The following is a 24,052-nucleotide window of genomic DNA, read 5'->3' as shown; positions in this document are numbered from 1 at the left end:
TTGGTCTCTACTAGGCTACGATATACAAGTGTCTAAACGAGGAAATTCTTTATTTCTATTGTACAGAATGCTTGTAAAATAGATCAATTGCCCTTAGTCTGTTAAAAATGGACCAAATTGTTTCGATGACAATACCAACCAGAGGGCAAACATATCTTGAAAGACTTTGGCTGCAAGCAGGCCTAAAGGCAGAGAGGAAGAGGCAAAGTGAGAAGGCTCACTCTCTGCAAAATAAGCCCAATGCGTTTCTATGGGCTTAATATGCAGATCTAAGCTTGTTGCCTGCCTTTGGGACGACCCCCATTGGGCAAAGACATGAGCATCTCGTCATTATCTACAGATCTCTGACTAAGGTAATACTGACATCATCTATTTGGAAGCGGTAGAGGTGACCAATAATGCTTGCAATTGAGATCAGCTGTGTGGGTGAATTTAGAGCATATTGATGGTTTAACGAGACCTCAGTTGGCAATAATTTAGTGCCATCGATGGTTGCAATAAGCCCCTTGTTATTTTATTATATTCCTATAGGCTACCCATTAGCTTATTCAGTCACAGATAATCTACTGTTTGTGTTTCCCTGGCTAAATTCATGATTGACAGATGTAGGCCTACAGTACTGTAGAACGATGAACTTTCCTCCAGTGTGGATGCTCGCCCATGTTTTATAGTTAGGCTATGTATAATTTGCAGAGGTGGGTAGAGTACTTAAGTAAAAGTACCACTCATTTCAGCCTTAAGAAACTACTGAAGTAAGAGTAAAAATAGTATCTGGTCAGAAAACTACTTAAGTTCCAGTTACAAATTTTGTTTGGTAATTTTTTTACACCTGTTGGTAAATTGTGAAAGCGAAACAAAAGGATAACAACTTAGTGCAATTTATTTATTATTAAAGCCTGACAGCACCATCACCAGCACGTTGATCTAGCTTGCAGATGTCCCCCAGCACAGATACTCTCCAATGAAAACTGACATTAAACAAAGTCCGTAGGCTGTACAGTTTCAATGTTGACTTAATATCTTTCAATGTGCACAATTTCATAAAGCTATATGGTACTCGAGACATTGGAACTATTTTACAATTTCAATACCATTAATGAACTTTTATTTCACAATATAATTTCAAGTGTATGTGATGGTAAATGCATACTAAAAATATTTACAGCAAGTGTGATGTTTAATTTTTCACTCAGAATGAACAGGTTAGTGTTACAACAGTCAAACAATCAGTACTGAAATGTCACTATCAATCATGTTACTAGTATGCAAATCAGACACATTTCACAGTGGACTTAAATTGACGTAAAAAAGTTATAGATTTTTGCTAATCCTAACCCTTTTCCTAACCTTAATCTACTCTAACCTGCTACGTTAATTCTCCTAACCTGCTTCGAAAAATCCATTTTTGATTAGCTGTATCTCTTCTAGAGAACCGGATTGACACTCCCTCCTTCTCTTCTGAACATCCTTTCTACTTTGAAGAGCATGTTCTTTTCTTAGCTGGCCCATTCTACTCACCCTCGGTTGTGCCGCTACAAGCTGTAAATAAAAAGACACAAAAAAAAAGTGATTTCTGACTCTGGCACAAAAAGCTTACTGAGATGATACACTGACTGTATGACAGAGGTGCTTATAGGCCCTGTCACCAAAACTGAATGACATTTAGACAGAGAGAGAGAGAGAGAGCAATGCATGGGAGGATGCTGCAGTAGACTGAACCGTTGATCTAGCTAACGTTAGCTAGTTACATGGTTGACACTACAGTTAGCTAGCTTAGACAGCGTATCTAGTTTCAACCTAATATGATAGCTAGTTAGCTATTGCCACACACATCTGATTACTCTATTCACTCTTTTTGCCAATAACAAAGTGACTAGTTGGGAAACGAAGATCGTATGAGGAGCTTAAAACAGGAGATTCATCTTTTTCTGTCAAATTCTGGGTTAGCCAAAACTAGCTAGTTAGCTACCTATGCATTTCATTTGCACTTGTCCTCAACTCGATTTCAGCAGCAGAATTATATCTTAGAAATACTTATCTTACTCCAGAAATATATAATATTGCAAACGCAGAAGGTAATTAAAGTGCAATTTACCTCGCATCTGGATAAGAACCCAAGAACAAAAATATGAAGAGCTGTGGTCGAGATTGAACTGCGTTTGACGGACGACTTTTGAGAGTCAATGGACTTAAGAGTTTTGATGACAAGCTATTTTGAATACATTTCCTTGGTCAAGGGGTTATGAAGTGTTCATACATGTAAAAGGGAACCAATAGTTTGATTCAATGTACATTTAATTTAATTCGCTACATTTGGTTATTATTATATAATAATATAAATCTATGTAACAAAGTGATTTGGTCAAATGTAATGGAGTAAAAAGTAAGTTACTTCCTTCAGAAATTGCTTGAGTAAGAGTACTACTAGTTCCTCAAAATATATCAAGGGCAGTAGTGGGCCGGATTCGAATCCATGCCTACTCTGGCGTATGTGTGCCATTGTCAGCAGCTGTACACACTGGACCACAAAGACACTGAGATTAACCATGAATTTAGTTAGCATATTGCTTGCCCCACCTGCCCTGAATGATGTGTCGCCACTGGTTTTTATGCAGTTGACTGTCTGATTATATGTGTAATATGCAAATAATGCCATGTTGACTCTCTATGTAATATGCAAATAATGACAACTGCCTTGTGTCCTCAGAGATATTCTATTACCTAGGCTGCAACTGAATAACATGGCTTCCTCTCCTTGTCTCCTCTCCTTTATCTGCACTGATGTGAAATACTTGGAGAGGTGAAAGGCAATGCCTGATCGGGATCCTCCCTATTGCTTTAACCTGTCCTTTGTTACCAGTGCAGATGAACAAGAGGAGACAAAAAGTGGAAGCCACTTCAGACAATGTTCAGATGCAGCCATGCCCAGATCAAAAAATGCCATCTCACTGCTTATTCAAGTGTCCTCCTATTTCCCCTTCTATAACCCATATGATGTAACACAGTCTCCCCACTTCTGATGTAACTAAGCCCCTCCCCTTCACACTGATGCTTATAAAACATACTCTTATGAAAGTTGTTGCACGCGCACACACACACACACACACTTTCACAATTTAACCCTCTCTTCTCTCACTCTAGCACTACCTGACATGTTTCAGTGGTACCATTGCGGTGCCATTCCTGCTAGCTGAAGCCATGTGTGTAGGGTTTGACCAGTGGGCTACCAGTCAGCTCATAGGAACTATCTTCTTCTGTGTGGGAATCACCACCCTGCTACAGACGACACTGGGCTGCAGGTACACACACACACACACACACACACACACACACACACACACACACACACACACACACACACACACACACACACACACACACACAGTGATGGGTTTAGGGCATATGCAGGCACCAAGGGAAACTGTAGGCCAGTGTTGTGGCTACAGGCCTATGTCCATAATACTCTAGAATACTCTGCTATTGATCTTCTCTCCTGCACTTTCCCCTTTACTGCTTGTAAAATGTTTTACATCCCTCTCTCTTTCTCTAGTGTTCTCTCCATCTCCTCTCTCTCCTTATACCCTCTGCCTCTCACCCCCTACTCTCTCCTCTGTCCTCGCTCTCCCTCCTCTCTCTCTCCTTATACCCTCTGCCTCTCACCCCCTACTCTCTCCTCTGTCCTCGCTCTCCCTCCTCTCTCTCTCCTTATACCCTCTGCCTCTCACCCCCTACTCTCTCCTCTGTCCTCGCTCTCCCTCCTCTCTCTCTCCTTATACCCTCTGCCTCTCACCCCCTACTCTCTCCTCTGTCCTCGCTCTCCCTCCTCTCTCTCTAAGTACCATGTTGGCATAATAGACAGTGAAGTGATTGTGAAAAGTCACTCCTCCATCCTTTCTCTTCCTCTGTTCCTCCTTCATTCCTCTTTATCCCTCTATCATTCGTGTGTGTGTGTGTGTGTGTGTGTGTGTGTGTGTGTGTGTGTGTGTCAAATCAAATCTTATTGATCACATACACATTTAGCAGGTGTTATTGCGGGTGTAGCAAAATGTGTGTGTGCATGTGACTCAACAGTTTCTGAAAGCACATGAGCCAGAAGTTGTACTGTTGGTAACTGGCATGGAGTGGGTTAGCACCAGGGCAGGAAAGTGTGGGTGTGTGTATTTGGCCAACTGTAGAGCTGCACCCCCTCTTCCCAGACTGACCATTAAACTTGAAATGTTCTGAGTGTCCGGGGGTTCCTCCAAACTGGCACCATATTCTGACGGCTCTGGTCAAACGTAGTGCACTATGATATAGGGAGCCATTTGGGTTGTCGGCCTGAGTATGTCATGAATGTTTGGTGTCAACAGTAAACCAGACTGTGGGAGAAGATATCCTTAGCTTTACATTCTACACAATGTGGTTAGCGTTAGGGATATGTTTAGGGCTACATGGTGAGGAGCATTGACTGAATGGACAAACAAGCACTCCATTTTATTTTTTTCTCTCTCTCTTCCACCTCTCCCTCTACAGGAAACACTCTATCCTTTTCTTTTTCTCTCCTTTTCGTTCCCTCTTTCTTTTTCAGTTCTTCCTCTCCTCACTGTGGTTAGAGGTTCAAATTTGACTCCGTGAGTCAGTGTGACCTGAGATGCCCTTCTGTTCTCTCCTCTCTGTCTCTCCCTCCCCTTGCCCACTCTCTCGCTCACTCTAGAAATACGATATCCTTTAGAAATACCACAGCCAGGTTTCATCATTGTTGCCATGGTTATTATCGCTACCACACGTGAATGTGTTGCTAGATGCCATGTCACGTCATGGTAATCTGTTTGTAATTGTGTTTGCACGTCTCAGTCTCATGGCCAAGACACAGCAGCACTGACAGGAAATCACTGGACACACATACTGGACACACACACTGGACACACACACACACACACAGAAGGTACTCCGCTAGTCTCATGGCCTTGAGTGATTCCTGTGTGAAACGAGAGAATTAAGCAGTATTTTACTGTTTCAGCGGCTACAGTGTCTAATAGTCAGGCTACAGCCTTGAAAATAACTGCACATACACTCACAGACCAGTGGTATGGCAGACCACTGTCTGCCTGGCTCTCACACACTCCTCTCAGCTCAAGGAGAAACCAGGCGTTCAGCCACATAGGACTGCTGTGAAAAATGGATTGATGTAATTTAAGCTGTGTCCAACTGAACCCTTCAACCGAAGAACCATAAATGTGGGCCAAAGAGCTCTATTTTCATGTCATCTGACCATAGCATTGCCTGGAGTTTGATAAACGCCATTGGCACTTGGATTGGAACCGGTTCTACGGTCAGATAACATTAAAACATAGCTATAAGGCCATGCACACCAGTGGTGGGTTTGTCGTTGGGAAAAAAAGAATATGCAGAAAACTACCTCATACTTATGGTAAAATATAATTTACATTTTGAGCATGCAATATAGCACAGTATTTATTTTAGTATTTTTTGCTCATCTTTATCAAGGGTATCAATAGTTATGGACCTGACTCTCCTGTCTTTAGTCCTGCAGTTAGGACTGATCACACAGAGAAGCATACACAGCACTTGCATACACAGAGGATTAACCTATACATAGCAATTGTGCACCATAGAGGGCTGCGATTTCCGACAGATAACTTAGGGATAAATATTTTTTGTTGTCCCGCAGATTGTTTGGAAAAAGTTGTCTTTCTTCTTCATCCGTGTTAGCCTACCTATTGTAATAAAAGCACATTTGCTGCTGCATTCACACAATCAGAATTCGCTGCTTCTAGTTAAGTTGCCTGTCTAGAAATCAGAGTAGGGAGCACCAACTAAAAGTGTTAACCATCTACCAAGACAACTGGAGAACTAGGCCAGCCACTCTTAAATAGCACGTGGGTAAGCAAAGGTGAAAGACCTTCCCACTAAGGAGATGGCAACCAGCACAGGTGTAACACATAAGGAGGTGACACGAATCGGTGTGCCCTATGCACTAACGAGCTACATGTGCTAAAGTCCAACCTAAAACAAAAACTGTAACAACATAGAAGTAAAGTTGTGTTTGCAAAGTATTTCAAGAAACTGGAAAACATATCAAGCAAGTATTTTTATGTTCCACAAGTATTATCAGAGTAACTGTTTTGTACAGATAATTATCAGACTCAAGTTACAAATGCTGGTAAACACTCAAATATATTTTGTTTACATTTTTTCACAAAAGTAATGCCCTGGGCCTTTACTAATCCTGTATTAGCAGACCGATATAGACATATTCAGCACCAGCAATCAACATGTTTTTCTACATGTAACAATGTGCAGGGATCTAGCTGTGCCACTAGAAATTCTGGTTCGAGTCCAGGTTCTGTCGCAGCCGGTCGCGACCGGGAGACGCATGAGGCAGTGCATAATTGTCCCAGCGTCGTCCGGGTTATGGAGGGTTTGGCTGGCATGGATATTCTTGTCCCATCGCGCACTAGCGACTCCTGTGGCGGGCCGGGTGCAATGCACGCTGACACGGTAGCCAGGTGTTTCCTCCGACTCGTTGGTGCGACTGGCTTCCGGGTTAAGCGGGCCTTGTGTCAAGAAGCAGTGCGGTTTGGCTGGGTTGTGTTTCGGAGGACGCATGGCTCTCGACCTTCCCCTCTCCCGAGTCCGTACGGGAGTTGCAGCGATGGGACAAGACTGTAACTACCAATTGGGGAGAAAAAGGGCTAATTAAAAAAATATATATATATATATATATATAACAATGTGGAGGGCTCCGCATTGACATGACTAGTTGACGGTAGGTGGGGGCGTGAAATCCTGTATAAACACAAACTCACTTCCTTTACAACTTCCTTCACCACAGATTAGCGAAGCGAAAAAAGTATGTTTACTCTGACTTCTGCGGAGTCCGCCTCACAGTAAATGCTGTATGGCCACAGCAGACGTTGGAGTGACCATGTATAGCCTATAAGTCGCTTTGGATAAAAGCGTCTCATAAAATGCCATTTATTTTATTGTTATTATTATATTCATAGAGTGGGCTATATAGCCTATGCATAGGTGGAGAAGCACTGGGCAATTATCTTTCCAAGGAAATGTACTAAATAAATATGATTAGGCTATAGTTTACTACATTGACATAAATATTGATAAATACCTAGACATAAATATTGATCACCCGTATTGTCTCCGTCTGAACATCGTCCCACTCCTATAAAACATAGCTCAAGAGAATATGCAAGTCTCTCCAACTCTGCTATATTAAAACTACGTCTAGCCTATTGGCTGATATATCTGGGTAATACCGATAGTCTAATATAATGGTTCACGTGAGATTCAGTGTTAATTTATGTATTTCTTAGGTTATATTTGCCCATTTTGATATTGCCTATGCGCCTAAAATTGCGGTACTGCGTTTGGTTTCGCGACCAATTCTTGTTGTAGTGGGAGTCGGCGGGTGCGGTATGAAAGCTGCAGGAGCGGTATAAATAAATCCGTCCCGCGCAGACCTCTAATGCCCCGATCAGTTAAAAAAAAAAAACTTCTGTGCCATGTAATGAACATTATCACAGGCTGCGAGAACTCAAAGAAGCATTTGAGAAGTTGTTAGTGAGAGCTGTTCTCTGCTTCATTGTATATCTCTCACAACACAATCTGTAGCCAACTGATCAAACGTCAATATGACGTCCATCTTTTCACTAATGACTGTCATTTCTGTGTCACAAATCACAGCTATCTGTGTCACCTCTGCAACGTGGAGAGGGTGGGAGTGGAGGGGAGGAGGGGGGGGCAGCTGAGGTTGAGGGCTGAAGAGATGGATAAGAGGCGACAAAGGCATGAGGGGAGGGCGGAAGGGAGGCAAAGAGAAATGGAGAGTGAGTGGTGAGGAGTGCTAGTGGCTGTGTTTGATGAGTCACAGTGTCCAGTGAGGTCAGATCAGTGAGCACACACACTGTTCTAGGAAAGGTGACTCGTTTGTGTGTGTGCTGACATGTGCCCCTACCAGTGTATTTCTAAAGTGTTTCTGTCTGAGTGTAGCACTGATGTGTGTGTGTGTGTGTGTTTGCGTGTCAGTGTGTGCACAGCTGGTCCCACCTGGGGACAACATGTGACCCTCTGAAGTAGATGAGTGCTGCTGGGTAAATTGGTGTCTGTGTTTGTCACGATCTCTCCCCCTTTCTCTCTTGTTCTCTCTCTCTCTCTCCATCTGTCTCACTCCCCCCACACACACACACGTCAGTGAAGATGACACTCAAATGGCCTACTTTCAGTCTAATCTACTATATACTGAGCAAAAATATAAACATGCAAATATTTCAAAGATTTTACTGAGTTCATATAAGGAAATCAGTCAATTGAAATAAATGAATTGGTTCCTAATCTATGGATTTCACATGACTGAGAATACAGATAAGCATCTGTTGGTCACAGATACCTTTAAAAAATAAAGGTAGGGGTGTGAATCAGAAAAGCAGTCAGTACTGGGTGTGATCACCATTTGCCTCATGCAGCATGACACATCTCCTTCGCATAGAGTTTATCAGACTATTGATTGTGGCCTGAGGAATGTTGCCCCACTCCTCTTCAATGGCTGTGCAAAGTTGCTGGATATTGACAAGAACTGGAACACACTGTTGTACATGTCGATACAAAGCTTCCCAAACATGCTCAGTGGTCAACATGTCTATGAGTATGCAGGCCATGGAAGAACTGGGACATTTTCAGCTTCTAGGAATTGTGTGCAGATCATGGGGCCGTGTGTTATCATGCTTAAACGTGAGGCGATGGCAGTAGATGAATGACACAACAATGGGGCTTAGGATCTCATCACGGTGTCTCCATGCATTCAAATTAACATCAATAAAATGCAAATGTGTTTGTTGTCCGTAGCTTATGCCTGCCCTCACAATGTTGACGTCAGCAAGCTGCTCGCTCACATGACGCCATACTCTAAAACGACATTGGAGGCAGCTTATGGTAGAGAAATGAACATTCAATTCTCTGGCAACCGCTCTGGTGGGCATTCCTGCAGTCGTCATGCCAGTTGGACGCTCCCACAAAACTTTTGACATCAGTGGTATTGTGTTGTGTGACAAAACTTCACATTTTAAAGTGGCCCTTTATTGTCCCCAGCACACGGTGCACCTGTGTAATGATCATGCTGTTTTAATCAGCTTCTTGATATGCCACACCTGTCTGGTGGATGGATTATCTTGGCAAAGGACAAATGGTTACTAACAGGGGTGTAACCAAATTTGTTCATAGAATGTGAGAAAAAATAAGCTTTTTGTGCATATGGAACATTTCTGGGGTCTTTTATTTCAGCTCATGAACACATGGGACCAACACTTTACATGTTGCGTTTTATATTTTTGTTCAGTGTAATAACAATAATGTTAGTAAAGTGATAGTTAATTTGATGTATGTCAAACATTCAAATACAGAGCAGCTTTTAAAGGTTCTTAACAGGCAAATGTCTTTATGTGTCATGACTGGTTATTAGTCGTCCTCCTATTTTTATTCATTGTTGTCATAGCTAATTTCACCTGCATTGTACATTTCCATGGATATAAGTTCCATGCTTATTCATCATTTATTGATCTCATCAATCTGGTTGTTGATTAGAGTTAATAATGATGTCCACCTGCACACTGACTGGCCAGCATTCAAATGAATGCTAATTATCAGCCACCACCTGCTCCATTCCAGCGCCACAGCTCTGTAAGTTTCCATGCTGTTGCTGTTACCTAGCCAGGGTAGACCCTGCTTCTGTGTTCACTAGTGACACCTATTGGACAGACGGGAGAACTGTTGGTTACATGACTTGAATCCACAGCCATAAGGGCTACATAACACTGGCATATTCATCACATAACCATCATGTGACAGCTGTTATCACACACACTATGATAACTGACTTTACAGTTTTCAGCAATTTTACATGTGGGTTACAGTCACTCCTTGTCCATAAACTGCATTCAAGGAAACTACATATTTATTATTTTCATTCTAAAGCACATATATCACTTAAACAAATATGCTTAGTGTGTGTATTAGAGGAATGTGTGTGTGTGTGTTCTAATTGAGTGAGTTGCTGGTGTGTGTGTTGTCACTTAGCTAAAAAGATAATAATCTGTTAATAAGATGCTTAGTGTGTGTATTGGTGTGTGGTTGTTGTTCCAGACTTCCTCTGTTCCAGGCAAGTGCCTTTGCCTTCCTGGCTCCCGCCAGAGCAATCCTGTCACTAGACAAGTGGAAGTGCAACGCTACAGGTAAACACACACACGCGTATACACATACACACACCCCACGAGTGCCTTCATTATGACCTGGTCTCACCCTCACTCTCCTGTCCACGTGAGCTGGCATCAGTAGTGCTGACTGGCACCTCAGTTGGCATCAGATGAGGTTTTCAGGTTGGCATCAGATGAAGTTTCCAGGTTCGGTGCCAGTGTGCTAATATATAACGTCGGTGTCCTGGAAAAACCTTGTATCTCACTTTTTGTAGATTTAGATTTTATTAAGTTTAAATCGATAGTAGTCATGCCCCTCCATGTTCCATGAAAGTTTCATTACTCTGGAAGTAGAACTAATAAAAGTAATGAAAAAACGCCTTGTGAACTAGCCTGGCTATTTGAGAACTGGCGTCAGCCAGAGTACTTGTGATCCTCCATGGTGATAGATCAGAAAACAAACCGTGACTTAACTTTTTTTATTTTACGATAACAGAATGATAAATATGGGTTTTAAGCTTTCTTTTATGTTCTTTCTGTTTTCTTTTCTTTTTTCTCACTCCATCTTTCTTTCTGTTACCTTCTCCGTCCCTCTGTCAGTGGTTCCTTCCATGTTCAACGAGACTGAGCTGCTCAACACTGAACACATCTGGCATCCCCGGATACGAGAGGTGAGAGAGAAGTTAAATGCGAGACGGAAGGGGAGAGAGCAGGAGACATGGGGGATATTTTATAGTATCCAATCTTTACACTGCATAGTGTACAGCGAGAGGTCTACTCCTGTGTTCTGTGTCAGTATTGTTCAAAGCCCATGTTAGATAGCACATCCCAGTGATACCCTCTGGGCCTACACTGAAACGTAGAGTAGATAGAGTTCTAAATGATGATGTTTGTTTAAACCTGTTGCTGTGACTCAGCCTTTGGCCTTGTGTGTTTGCGTGCGTGTGTGTTTGTGTGTGAGAGTGTGACAGAGGCCTTTAACTCGCATTAACCTTTTATAAGGCTTGTGTAAGCGGGTTTGGTAACCCTGTTTTGATGCGTGTGTGAGGCGGTAACTCAATCACGATGTCACAATGAATAGAATTAGAGACGAGGACGTCGATAGACTATCAAGGCTGTACCAAAGTCTGTCTCTTTGCCCTCCAGATCCAGGGGGCTATCATTGTGTCGTCTCTGATAGAGGTGTGTATTGGCTTCCTGGGGCTCCCTGGGCTCTTGTTGAAATACATCGGGCCCCTAACTATCACCCCGACTGTGGCTCTCATCGGCCTGTCTGGCTTCCAGGCTGCAGGGGAGAGAGCAGGGAAACACTGGGGCATCGCCATGCTGTGAGTAGTATACTGTGGCTCTAATCTCTGCTGACTGACTACTTGTATAGTCCCCTATACATTCCCCAGCCCTCTATATGTTTTCCTATAGTGTCTGTTGTCTTTGTCTTGTTATGATGCATGGCAAATTTAGGTGAAAACAGAAAGTAAAATGATTTCTTATCTTATCGATCTTTTGTTATCCTATAAGACTGACTCCCGCCCCACAGAGGCATCCTTAGCCAATCAATTATCATAGCAGCCCATTAAATAGCCAATCAGAATGAATTACCGGCAGACGCAGTCGCCCCTGCGGAATGGAGGTGGGAACCCTTAGTGCTCCAGACAGAGTCCTCTAGGCCTAGGTTCAGAAGGACTGTTGGTAATTGTTTGTGTCTGCTACATTGTTATTCATTTATTTATTTAGTCTCTTTCGGGAAAATTTGTCTTGCGACTCATCTCAAACAACATAACATCTGTGTTTCTTTGCTATGTAAACTTCTTTGAGTTATCAATTAATTGATTTCATTGTGTTTTTTGAGAATTACACCTTTGGATTCGGCTATCTTTTTTTTGCAGTCTTCAACAACGGGTTATTGGTTCTCTTGACAAAACTGTTCTACATATCAAAGCAGATAGTGGATGTTTGTAAGTGTGCTTAGTGCTTTTCCTTGATCCCTGACTTCTGTATTTCTTGCTCGTCCTCTCTCTCCCTCTCTCTAGGACTATATTCCTGGTGTTGTTGTTCTCTCAGTATGCGAGGAACGTACAGCTTCCTCTGCCCATCTACAAGGCTAAGAAAGGTTGGACCTCTTATAGATTACAGCTCTTCAAGATGTTCCCTGTGAGTACCCTGACACACACACACACACACACACACACAGAGAGAGATGTGCATGCACAGAGAAATACACTGGTAGGAGCATACACACCTAAATACACATCCCCTTTCCTGGAGTGTGCTTATTGATCCAGTCCATCACAGTGCCATGTGAGGTAAGATAAATGGGCACACACTCCTCCATCTCTCTCCGTCTTTTAGATACCTCTTTCCATCCTCCCATTACCTGTCAAGTCCTGCTGTTCAAATCTTATTCACCCTCCCCTGTCTCCTCCCCCGTTCCTCTTAATAAGATCTGAAATGATTCAGCCCTCTGTGGTGCCCTTTTGACTTTGTTTTTCCCTGTTCTGAGCTGTATATATATATCTCCTGTGTGCCTGTCTGTCTGTGGCCGTATGTGAAATTTGTTTAGCCTACTACTTACTAAAACTGCATTCTGTGTACTAATCGTACTACATACTATTTAGAACATACTGTTTGGTAAAAACGTATGCAGTAAGCAACAAACATATCAACATACTACTCATCCATACTGAGAATGTGTCATCTAATGCGCAATCGTGCTTGTTCCTTACCATTTGTAACTTTCTGTTTTTGCATACCCAAACGGCCTACTATTTAGTATGCATGTACGGATATTCGGACGTGGCCTGTGTGTTGTAGACCGCCTGTACCCTCCATTCTGTTGGCAAACGTGCAATCACTGGAGAATAAGCTGGACGAGCTCAGTTTGAGACTATTACATCAACAAAACATTAAGAAAAATAATATCCTATGCTTCCAGGAGTCATGGCTGAACAAGTACATGGATAATATACGGTTAGCTGGGTTTTCTGTGCATTGGCAGGAGAGAATGGTAGTGTCCAGTAAGCTCCGGGGGAGGCGTGTGTCTCTGCGCAATGTCTTATATTAAGGAAGGCTCAAGGTTCTGCTCGCTTGTTAGAATATCTCATGATAAACTGTTGACAACTATTTAACACAAGTTTTCATCTATATTTTTCATAGTTGTTTATTTACCACCACAAACCGATGCTGACACTGAGACCGCACGCAACTAGCTGTATAGGGCCATAAACAAACAAGAAAATGCTCATCCAGAGGCGGCGTTCCTAGTGGCCGGTGATTTCAATGCAGGAAAACTCAAATCAGTTTTACCTCATTTCTACCAGCGTGTCACTTGTGCACCTAGAGGGAAAACAATTCTAGATCAGCTTTACTCCACACACAGAGGCGAATACAAAGCTCTCCCTCCATTTGATGTCTGACCATAACTCTATCCTCTTGATTCCTGCTTAAAAAAAACTCAAAAAGGAGGAATCAGTGACGCACTCAATACGCAAGTGGTCTGATGAAGCGGATGCTAAGCTACAGGACTTTCGCTATTGAGGAGTTTACCACATCAGTCACTAGCTTCATAAATAAGTGCATCGATTACGTTGTCCCCACAGTGACCATACGTACGTGCATATCCCAACCAGAAGCCATGGATTACAGGCAACATCCGCACTGAGCCAAAGACTAGAGTTGACGCTTTCAAGGAGTGGGCAGCCCAGCAATGCAAGCCTACCAGACAGGCTAAATATTTCTATGCTAACTTCAAGGCAAGCAAAACAGAACAATGTGTAAGAGCATCAGCTGTTCTGGATGACTGTATGATAACTCTCTCCGTAGCCGATATGAGTGAGCCCTTTAAAAAGGTTAACATTCGCGAGGCCTCAGGGCCAGATGGATTATCAGGACGCTTACTCAGAGCATGTGCTGACCAGCTGGAAAATGTCTTCACTGACATTTTCAACCTCTCCCTGACCCTGTCTGTAATACAGTGCATTCCAAACGTATTCAGACCCCTTAACTCTTTACACATTTTGCTACGTTACAGACTTATTCTAAAAATAATTAAATTGTTGATCCCCCTCATCAATCTACACACAATACCCCATAATGATGAAGCAAACACATGTTTCTATAAATTAGCAAATGTATTAAAAATAAAACACAGAACTATTACATTTACATAATTATTCAGATCCTTTACTCAGTACTTTGTTGAAGCACCTTTGGCAATGATTACAGCCTCGATTCTTCTTGGGTATGATATGATACTACAAGCTTGGCACACCTATATTTTGAGTTTCTCCCATTCTTCTCTACAGATCCTCTCAAGCTCTGTCAGGTTGGATGGGGAGCATCGCCGCACAGCTATTTTCAGGTCTCTCCAGAGATGTTCGATTGTGTTCAAGTCCGGGCTCTGGCTGGGTCACTCAAGGACGTTCAGAGACCTGTCCCGAAGCCACTCCTGCATTGTCTTGGTTGTGTGCTTAGGGTTGTTGTCCTGTTGGAAGGTGAATCTTAACCCCAGTCTGAGGTCCTGAGCACTCTGGAGCAGGTTTTCATCAAGAATCGCTTGCTCTGTGCATCTTTCCCTCTATCCTGACTAGTCTCGCAGTCCATGCCGCTGAAAAACAACTCCACAGCATGATGCTGCTACCACCATGCTGCACCAGGCCAAAGAGTTTAATTTTGTTTCATCAGACCAGAGAATCTTCTTTCTCATTGTCTGAGAGTCTTTAGGTGCCTTTTGGCAAACTCCAAGAGGGCTGTATGTGCCTTTTACTGAGGAATGGCTTCCGTCTGGCCACTCAACCATAAAGGCCTGATTGGTGGGATTCTGCAGAGATGGTTATCCTTCTGGAAGGTTCTCCCATCTCCACAGAGGCACTCTGGAGCTCTGTCAGAGTGACCATCTGGTTCTTGCTCACCTCCCTGACCAAGGCCCTTTCCCCGATTGCTCAGTTTGGCCGGGAGGCCAGCTCTAGGAAGAGTCTGGGTGGTTCCAAACTTCTTCCATTTAAGAATGATGGAGGCCACTGTGTTCTTGGTGACCTTCAATGCTGCAGACATTTTTTCGTACCCTTCCTCAGATCTGTGCCTCGACACAATCCTGTCTCGGATCTCTATAGAAAATCCCTTCAACCTCATGGCTTGTTTTTTTTCTCTGACATGCACTGTCAACTGCCTTTGCAAATCATGTGCAATCAATTGATTTCACCACAGGTGGTCTCCAATCAAGTTGTAGAAACATCTCAAGGATGATCGATGGAAACAGGATGCACCTAAGCTAAAATCCGAGTCTCATTGCAAAGGGTCAGAATACTTACAGTACCAGTCAAAACATTGGACACACCTACAGTGGGGAGAACAAGTATTTGATAACCTGCAAAATCGGCAGTGTTTCCTACTTACAAAGCATGTAGAGGTCTGTCATTTTTATCATAGGTACACTTCAACTGTGAGAGACGGAATCTAAAACAAAAATCCAGAAAATCACATTGTATGATTTTTAAGTAATTCATTTGCATTTTATTGCATGACATAAGTATTTGATACATCAGAAAAGAAAAGCAGAACTTAATATTTGGTACAGAAACCTTTGTTTGCAATTACAGAGATCATACGTTTCCTGTAGTTCTTGACCAGGTTTGCACACACTGCAGGGATTTTGGCCCACTCCTCCATACAGACCTTCTCCAGATCCTTCAGGTTTCGGGGCTGTCGCTGGGCAATACGGACTTTCAGCTCCCTCCAAAGATTTTCTATTGGGTTCAGGTCTGGAGACTGGCTAGGCCACTCCAGGACCTTGAGATGCTTCTTACGGAGCCACTCCTTAGTTGCCCTGGCTGTGTGTTTCGGGTCGTTGTCATGCTGGAAGACCCAGCCACAACCCATCTTCAATGCTCTTGAGGGAAGGAGGTTGTTAGCCAAGATCTCTGGCCCCATCCATCCTCCCTTCAATACGGAGCAGTCGTCCTGTCCCCTTTGCAGAAAAGCATCCCCAAAGAATGATGTTTCCACCTCCATGCTTGGGATGGTGTTCTTGGGGTTGTACTCATCCTTCTTCTTCCTCCAAACACGGCGAGTGGAGTTTAGACCAAAAAGCTCTATTTTTGTCTCATCAGACCACATGACCTTCTCCCATTCCTCCTCTGGATCATCCAGATGGTCTTTGGCAAACTTCAGACGGGCCTGGACATGCGCTGGCTTGAGCAGGGGGACCTTGTGTGCGCTGCAGGATTTTAATCCATGACGGCGTAGTGTGTTACTAATGGTTTTCTTTGAGACTGTGGTCCCAGCTCTCTTCAGGTCTTTGACCAGGTCCTGCCGTGTAGTTCTGGGCTCATCCCTCACCTTCCTCATGATCATTGATGCCCCACGAGGTGAGATCTTGCATGGAGCCCCAGACCAAGGGTGATTGACCGTCATCTTGAACTTCTTCCATTTTCTAATAATTGCGCCAACAGTTGTTGCCTTCTCACCAAGCTGCTTGCCTATTGTCCTATAGCCCATCCCAGCCTTGTGCAGGTCTACAATTTTATCCCTGATGTCCTTACACAGCTCTCTGGTCTTGGCCATTGTGGAGAGGTTGGAGTCTGTTTGATTGAGTGTGTGGACAGGTGTATTTTATACAGGTAACGAGTTCAAACAGGTGCAGTTAATACAGGTAATGAGTGGAGAACAGGAGGGCTTCTTAAAGAAAAACTAACAGGTCTGTGAGAGCCGGAATTCTTACTGGTTGGTAGGTGATCAAATACTTATGTCATGCAATAAAATGCAAATTAATTACTTAAAAATCATACAATGTGATTTTCTAGATGTTTGTTTTAGATTCCGTCTCTCACAGTTGAAGTGTACCTATGATAAAAATGACAGACCTCTACATGCTTTGTAAGTAGGAAAACCTGCAAAATTGGCAGTGTATCAAATACTTGTTCTCCCCACTATACTTATTCAAGGGTTTTTCTTTATTTTTACTATTTTCTACATTTGTAGAATAATATTGAATACATAAACTATGAAATAACACATGTGGAATCATGTAGTAACCAAAAAAGTGTTAAGCAAATCAAAATATATTTTATATTCTTCAAAGAAGCCACCCTTTGCCACGATGACAGCCTTTGCACACTCTTGGCTTTCTCTCAACCAGCTTCACCTTGAATGCTTTTCCAACAGTCAGCACACAAACAAATATGATGTCATCCTTTTTAGAAAAAGACTGTAATGTGGAAAAAGTCAAGGGGTCTTAATAATTTCTGAATGCACTGTACCTACTTGTTTCAAGCAGATCCTGTGCCCAAGAACACAAAGGTAACCTATCTAAATGACTACCATCCTGTAGCACTCACATCTTTAAGCATGAAATGCTTGGTCATGGTTCACATCAACACCATCTTTCCAGACACCTTGGACCCACTCCAATTTGCATACCACCCCAACAGATCCACAGATGACACCATCTTTATTGCATTCCACACTATCCTTTTCCACCTGGACAAAAGGAACACCTATGTGAGAATGCTATTTATTGACTACAGCTCAGCGTTCAACACCATAGTGCCCTCCAAGCTCATCACTAAGCTAAGGACCCTGGGACTGAACACCTCCCTCTGCAACTGGATCCTGGACTTCCTGACAGTCGCCCCCAGGTGGTGGAAGTAGGAAATAACACATCCGCCAAGCTGACCCTCAACACGCGGGTCCTTCGGGGGTGCATGATAGTCCCCTACTGAACTCCCTGTTCAGCCACGCAAGACTCCAACACCATCATTAAGTTGGACGACAATGAGACAGCCTATAGGGAGGACAGAGACCTGGCAGTGTGGTGTCAGGACAACAACCTCTCCCTCAATGTGAGCAAGACAAAGGAGCTGATCATGGACTACATGAAACGGAGGGCCAAGCACGCCCCCATCCCCATCGACGGGGCTATAGTGAAGCAGATCGAGAGCTTCAAGTTCCTCGGTGTCCACATCATTAAGGAGCTGTCATGGTCCAACCACACCAACAAAGTAATGAAGAGGGCACGACAACACCTGAAAAAGATTTGGCATGGGTCCTCAGATGAAAAGATTTGGCATGGGTCCTCAGATCCTCAAAAGGTTCTACAGCTGCACCATCGAGAGCATCCTGACTGGTTACACTGGTTGCAACTGCTCGGTCTCCGACCGCAAGGCACTTCAGAGGGTAGTGTGTAGGTCCAGTGCATCACTGGGGCCAAGCTTCCTGCCATCCAGGACCTCTATACCAGGCAGTGTCAGAGGAAAGCCAAAAAATGTTAAGACTCCAGCCACCCATGTCATACTGTTCTCTCTGCGACCGCACGGCAAGCAGTACCGTAGTGCCAGGTCTAAGTCCAAGAGGCTTCTAAACAGTTTCTACCCCCAAGCCGTAAGACTCCTGAACACCTAATCAAATGGCTACCCAGACTATTTGCACCCCCCCTCTCTCTCTTTTACACCGCTGCTACTCTCTGTTGTTATCATCTATAGCATAGTCACTATAATAACTCTACCTACATGTACATATTACCTCAACTTAATGGTGCCCCCGCACATTGACTCTATACCGGCACCCCCCTGTATATAGTCTCGTATTGTTATTTTACTGCTGCTCTTTAATTACTTGTTACTTTATTTCTTATTCTTATCCAGATTTTTTTTTTTTTTTTTACTGCATTGTTGGTTCGGGGCTCGTAAGTAAGCATTTCCCTGTAAGGTCTACACACCTGCTCTATGCGGTCCATGTGACTAATACATTTTATTTTATCTGCTCTGTGCCCCCTGCTGGTCATTTGATGTCATGATAGCTCATATACAGTGCCTTGCGAAAGTATTCGGCCCCCTTGAACTTTGCGACCTTTTGCCACATTTCAGGCTTCAAACATAAAGATATAAAACTGTATTTTTGTGTGAAGAATCAACAACAAGTGGGACACAATCATGAAGTGGAACGACATTTATTGGATATTTCAAACTTTTTTAACAAATCAAAAACTGAAAAATTGGGCGTGCAAAATTATTCAGCCCCTTTACTTTCAGTGCAGCAAACTCTCTCCAGAAGTTCAGTGAGGATCTCTGAATGATCCAATGTTGACCTAAATGACTGATGATGATAAATACAATCCACCTGTGTGTAATCAAGTCTCCGTATAAATGCACCTGCACTGTGATAGTCTCAGAGGTCCGTTAAAAGCGCAGAGAGCATCATGAAGAACAAGGAACACACCAGGCAGGTCCGAGATACTGTTGTGAAGAAGTTTAAAGCTGGATTTGGATACAAAAAGATTTCCCAAGCTTTAAACATCCCAAGGAGCACTGTGCAAGCGATAATATTGAAATGGAAGGAGTATCAGACCACTGCAAATCTACCAAGACCTGGCCATCCCTCTAAACTTTCAGCTCATACAAGGAGAAGACTGATCAGAGATGCAGCCAAGAGGCCCATGATCACTCTGGATGAACTGCAGAGATCTACAGCTGAGGTGGGAGACTCTGTCCATAGGACAACAATCAGTTGTATATTGCACAAATCTGGCCTTTATGGAAGAGTGGCAAGAAGAAAGCCATTTCTTAAAGATATCCATAAAAAGTGTTGTTTAAAGTTTGCCACAAGCCACCTGGGAGACACACCAAACATGTGGAAGAAGGTGCTCTGGTCAGATGAAACCAAAATTGAACTTTTTGGCAACAATGCAAAACGTTATGTTTGGCGTAAAAGCAACACAGCTGAACACAGCATCCCCACTGTCAAACATGGTGGTGGCAGCATCATGGTTTGGGCCTGCTTTTCTTCAGCAGGGACAGGGAAGATGGTTAAAATTGATGGGAAGATGGATGGAGCCAAATACAGGACCATTCTGGAAGAAAACCTGATGGAGTCTGCAAAAGACTTGAGACTGGGACGGAGATTTGTCTTCCAACAAGACAATGATCCAAAACATAAAGCAAAATCTACAATGGAATGGTTCAAAAATAAACATATGCAGGTGTTAGAATGGCCAAGTCAAAGCCCAGACCTGAATCCAATCGAGAATCTGTGGAAAGAACTGAAAACTGCTGTTCACAAATGCTCTCCATCCAACCTCACTGAGCTCGAGCTGTTTTGCAAGGAGGAATGGGAAAATAATTCAGTCTCTCGATGTGCAAAACTGATAGAGACATACCCCAAGCGACTTACAGCTGTAATCGCAGCAAAAGGTGGCGCTACAAAGTATTAACTTAAGGGGGCTGAATAATTTTGCACGCCCAATTTTTCAGTTTTTGATTTGTTAAAAAAGTTTGAAATATCCAATAAATGTCGTTCCACTTCATGATTGTGTCCCACTTGTTGTTGATTCTTCACAAAAAAATACAGTTTTATATCTTTATGTTTGAAGCCTGAAATGTGGCAAAAGGTCGCAAAGTTCAAGGGGGCCGAATACTTTCGCAAGGCACTGTATCTGCTGCTCCAGTAGACAGACGCTTGTATTGGTGACTCCACTCTAATAAAGTTCTCTTCATCACTCTCTCTCCCTGTCTGATTAAAAGTTCCGCTCTTTATCAATCTGCTCTTTACAGTTTGAACTGGTGACCTCACAACTCCCATATTGAAAAAAAGTAATCATCACTCTCTGTTTAAAGGGCATTCTATAGAAGTTCTGCAGATTTATTGTGGTGTTCTTCACTGTAACTCAACAGGACATACTGTAATTCTCTGTGTGTTTTGAGGGTCATGTTTGACCCTTAGTGTTTCTGCCTTCCTCAGATCATCATGGCCATCCTGGTGTCATGGCTTATTTGTTTTATCTTTACCGTAACCAATGTTTTCCCACCGGAGAAAGACAAGTACGGTTACTACGCCCGCACCGACGCACGCCAGGGGATACTGGCAGCCGCACCCTGGTTCAAGATCCCCTACCCTTGTGAGTTACCACTCCTTATGGTGTTCAACCCACCCCTAGCTAAGCCCAAATTCTGAATGAGAGCATCCAATAGCTTCGTAGGTTCCTCAAATTTAGAATGTTTTGGAGTTGTTTGTTCCACATCAGTGTGTCGATGTTGTTGTTGTTTTTTTTTACCCATAGTTCAGTGGGGTGTTCCTACGGTGACAGCGGCGGGGGTGATTGGTATGTTCAGTGCCGTGGTCGCCAGCATCATTGAGTCAATTGGAGACTACTACGCCTGTGCCCGCCTCTCCTGTGCCCCCCCACCCCCCATTCACGCCATCAACAGGTACTTGACCTTGCTTGCATAGCTCCTTGCCTAATGCACCTCATAGAATATGCTTACCTCACACAGACACAATGGTTTGAATCATGAATCATTGAATCATCCGTCTCTCGCTCACTCTCTCCCTCTTTCTTTCTGTTTTTCTCTCTTTGTAGGGGTATATTTATGGAAGGTCTCTCCTGCGTGTTGGATGGGCTGATGGGGACAGGAAACGGCTCTACTTCCTCCAGTCCTAATATAGGTGTGCTAGGCATCACTAAGGTAACCATCACACCCTTCAATACACAGAGTCCTACTACAAGTTCTATTCAAATATTAAATATTTGTTTTAATTGGCTAGTAGTCTGCTTGGATTTAATTTGCTCTGTAGAGTGGGACTATTTTATTATAGCTGCTTCTTCGCTTTCTTACTCCCTGCTGCTCTCTTATTGGTCCTCCAGGTGGGCAGCCGGCGTGTGATCCAATACGGTGCTGCTATGATGCTACTGCTAGGGTTGGTGGGTAAATTCAGCGCATTGTTCGCCTCCCTGCCTGACCCTGTCCTGGGGGCGCTGTTCTGTACCCTGTTTGGGATGATTACAGCTGTGGGACTGTCCAACCTGCAGTTTGTAGACCTCAACTCCTCCAGGAACCTTTTTGTTCTGGGCTTCTCCATTTTCTTTGGCCTGGTGCTTCCCAGCTACCTCAAACAGAACCCTCTGGTCACTGGTGAGTAGAGGACAAGTGGACTACAGATTTAGCTCATTGGCCTACTCCTTCAGTGTTCACACATCTAAAAGGACTGGGTAGGTCTCTGAACCCTCTCTCTCGTTCTCTCTCTATCCCTCTTTTCTGTCTCTCAGGTATAGTGTCAATTGACCAGGTGTTGAACGTCCTCCTGACCACAGCAATGTTCGTAGGGGGTTCAGTGGCATTTGTGCTGGACAACACTATCCCTGGTGAGTGGACTGTACTATCCCACTATCACTGATAGTTTAGTCTATCACACTACTACTATTAATCTACTACTGTACTCAACCATTTTGAGTGCATTTTGAGATAGGACAAGCATATCACAAACTGTTGCCTCCTCCAATCGCTCACCCCCTCATCCTCTGTCTTCTTCTTCTCTCTCTCTCTTTCCTCTCTCCTTTCCTCCTGTCAGGTACGCCGGAGGAGCGAGGGATCAGGAAGTTGAAGCGTGGGTCGGGACCCAGTACTGCGGAGCTGGAGGGGATGAGAACCTACGACCTCCCGTTCGGCATGGACTTCCTGCGCCGCCACACCGTCTTCCAGTACTTCCCCATCAGCCCCACCTTCAGCGGCTACCAGTGGGGCGCGATCCGCAAGGCCTGCAGACTTAGGGGGGGACGGGGTGGGGCAGGGAAGGCAGCAGAGATGGAGGGAATCACAGATCCAGGGGAGAGCGGGGTATAGCAGACTGGTAGAACCAGGGAAGAGAGATGGAGTTTGGTACCATGGAAGGAAGGGAGGGGTGGAGGTTTTTGGGTAGCGTCAGTGCAGTGTGACATGCTCAACCCTGTCTTGTATGTATGTGTGTCTGTATAACACTGTCTATGGCCTATTCATGCTGTTAGCATGTTATAACCAGTGTCATGAGCGTGTAATAACAGATGTCCTTATAGGGAACGTTTCAGATGGAGTTGCAACATGCTCTTGTCTCTGCCTAGTATGTGAGTGAAAGAGCATAAGAATGCCTTAGACAGCCCATTGTTGAGGTCCCTCTCTTCCCATTGCACTATTTCTTCTAGATCTTCAGTTAACACTTATTTTCTCAGTTAACCTGTCTACATCAGTCAATCTGTCTACATACATTCCAAGGGGAATGGTAAGAAAAGGTTTGTTCTCTGCTGTTTAACCAAAATACTCCGATGTATTACACTCCCAGTGGCCTCAGTGTGTGCGTGCGTGTGTGTATGCCCACCCATGACATTGTGATGGGGTTGAGTGTGTCACTTGCGCTGGCACATTTCCTGTTTCCGGACAGATGGACAGAGACAGACAGACAGACAGATGGATGGACAGTATCTCGTTTACGGCAAAAGTTTAAAGCTGAATGATTGACACCTTACAGACCCATTGAGAATCAGACGCAGCTGGTCAGTCAGCCCTGTTTAGCAAACCTACACTTCCCACGGTGGTTATGGGAAATGTAGTCTCCTGTTGAAAGGGGATTGGATGGAATTGAGGCTTTATGAAAATTCACATTCGACTAATAATTGGCCTGCATACAAAATGTACACACATACACACACACACACACACGCAAGCACACTACCAAACACAAGCAAGGCAAGGTCATGCAGATACTGTTGATGAAAGTGGCTTGTCAAGTGGTAGACCTTAGCCATGCAAGTGATTGTGGTGTTCGTTTTACATTATTAGAGTTAATGCACATTTTGTTTACTGGAACCTGCCCCTCTATTTGGTTTCTATTACCCGTTTAAGTCAAACACACAATTAGGGCTGTTATGGTGACCGCATTATCACAACACCGGCAGTCACAAGTCATGACCGCAGTCAAATTCCACGTGACCGCTGAGTCATGGAAACTCTCCAAAACTGCACTTTGATGGTCATTAATAGCCTTGTACTCAGCGCTGTATTGTCCCTCTAATCACTCTGACATCAATGCAAATGCAATCAAAAATAAAA

The 24,052-nt window shown here is 43.6% G+C and overlaps 1 protein-coding gene across 2 annotated transcripts in view; it reads left to right on the top strand.

Annotated features, from left to right (window-relative positions):
* The window catches only part of LOC139411047 (solute carrier family 23 member 2-like), an 81,753-nt gene extending 57,701 nt beyond the window's left edge, over positions 1–24,052 (top strand). The window contains exons 5-15 of one of the 2 annotated variants that reach the window (XM_071156839.1): positions 3,142–3,299; positions 10,156–10,244; positions 10,806–10,876; positions 11,352–11,533; positions 12,236–12,356; positions 20,934–21,090; positions 21,253–21,400; positions 21,553–21,658; positions 21,838–22,105; positions 22,240–22,335; positions 22,542–24,052. In XM_071156839.1, the coding sequence (XP_071012940.1) occupies positions 3,142–3,299; positions 10,156–10,244; positions 10,806–10,876; positions 11,352–11,533; positions 12,236–12,356; positions 20,934–21,090; positions 21,253–21,400; positions 21,553–21,658; positions 21,838–22,105; positions 22,240–22,335; positions 22,542–22,813 (1,668 nt within the window). In that variant the 3' untranslated portion in view covers positions 22,814–24,052. The remainder of the gene's footprint in view (positions 1–3,141; positions 3,300–10,155; positions 10,245–10,805; positions 10,877–11,351; positions 11,534–12,235; positions 12,357–20,933; positions 21,091–21,252; positions 21,401–21,552; positions 21,659–21,837; positions 22,106–22,239; positions 22,336–22,541) is intronic. The other variant, XM_071156838.1, reaches the window with a different exon arrangement.

This window comes from Oncorhynchus clarkii, chromosome 6 (genome assembly GCF_045791955.1).
Source record: "Oncorhynchus clarkii lewisi isolate Uvic-CL-2024 chromosome 6, UVic_Ocla_1.0, whole genome shotgun sequence".
Taxonomy (NCBI): domain Eukaryota; kingdom Metazoa; phylum Chordata; class Actinopteri; order Salmoniformes; family Salmonidae; genus Oncorhynchus; species Oncorhynchus clarkii.
Note: the sequence above shows the minus strand (reverse complement) of the source record. Positions and strands in the feature narration are given on the sequence as shown.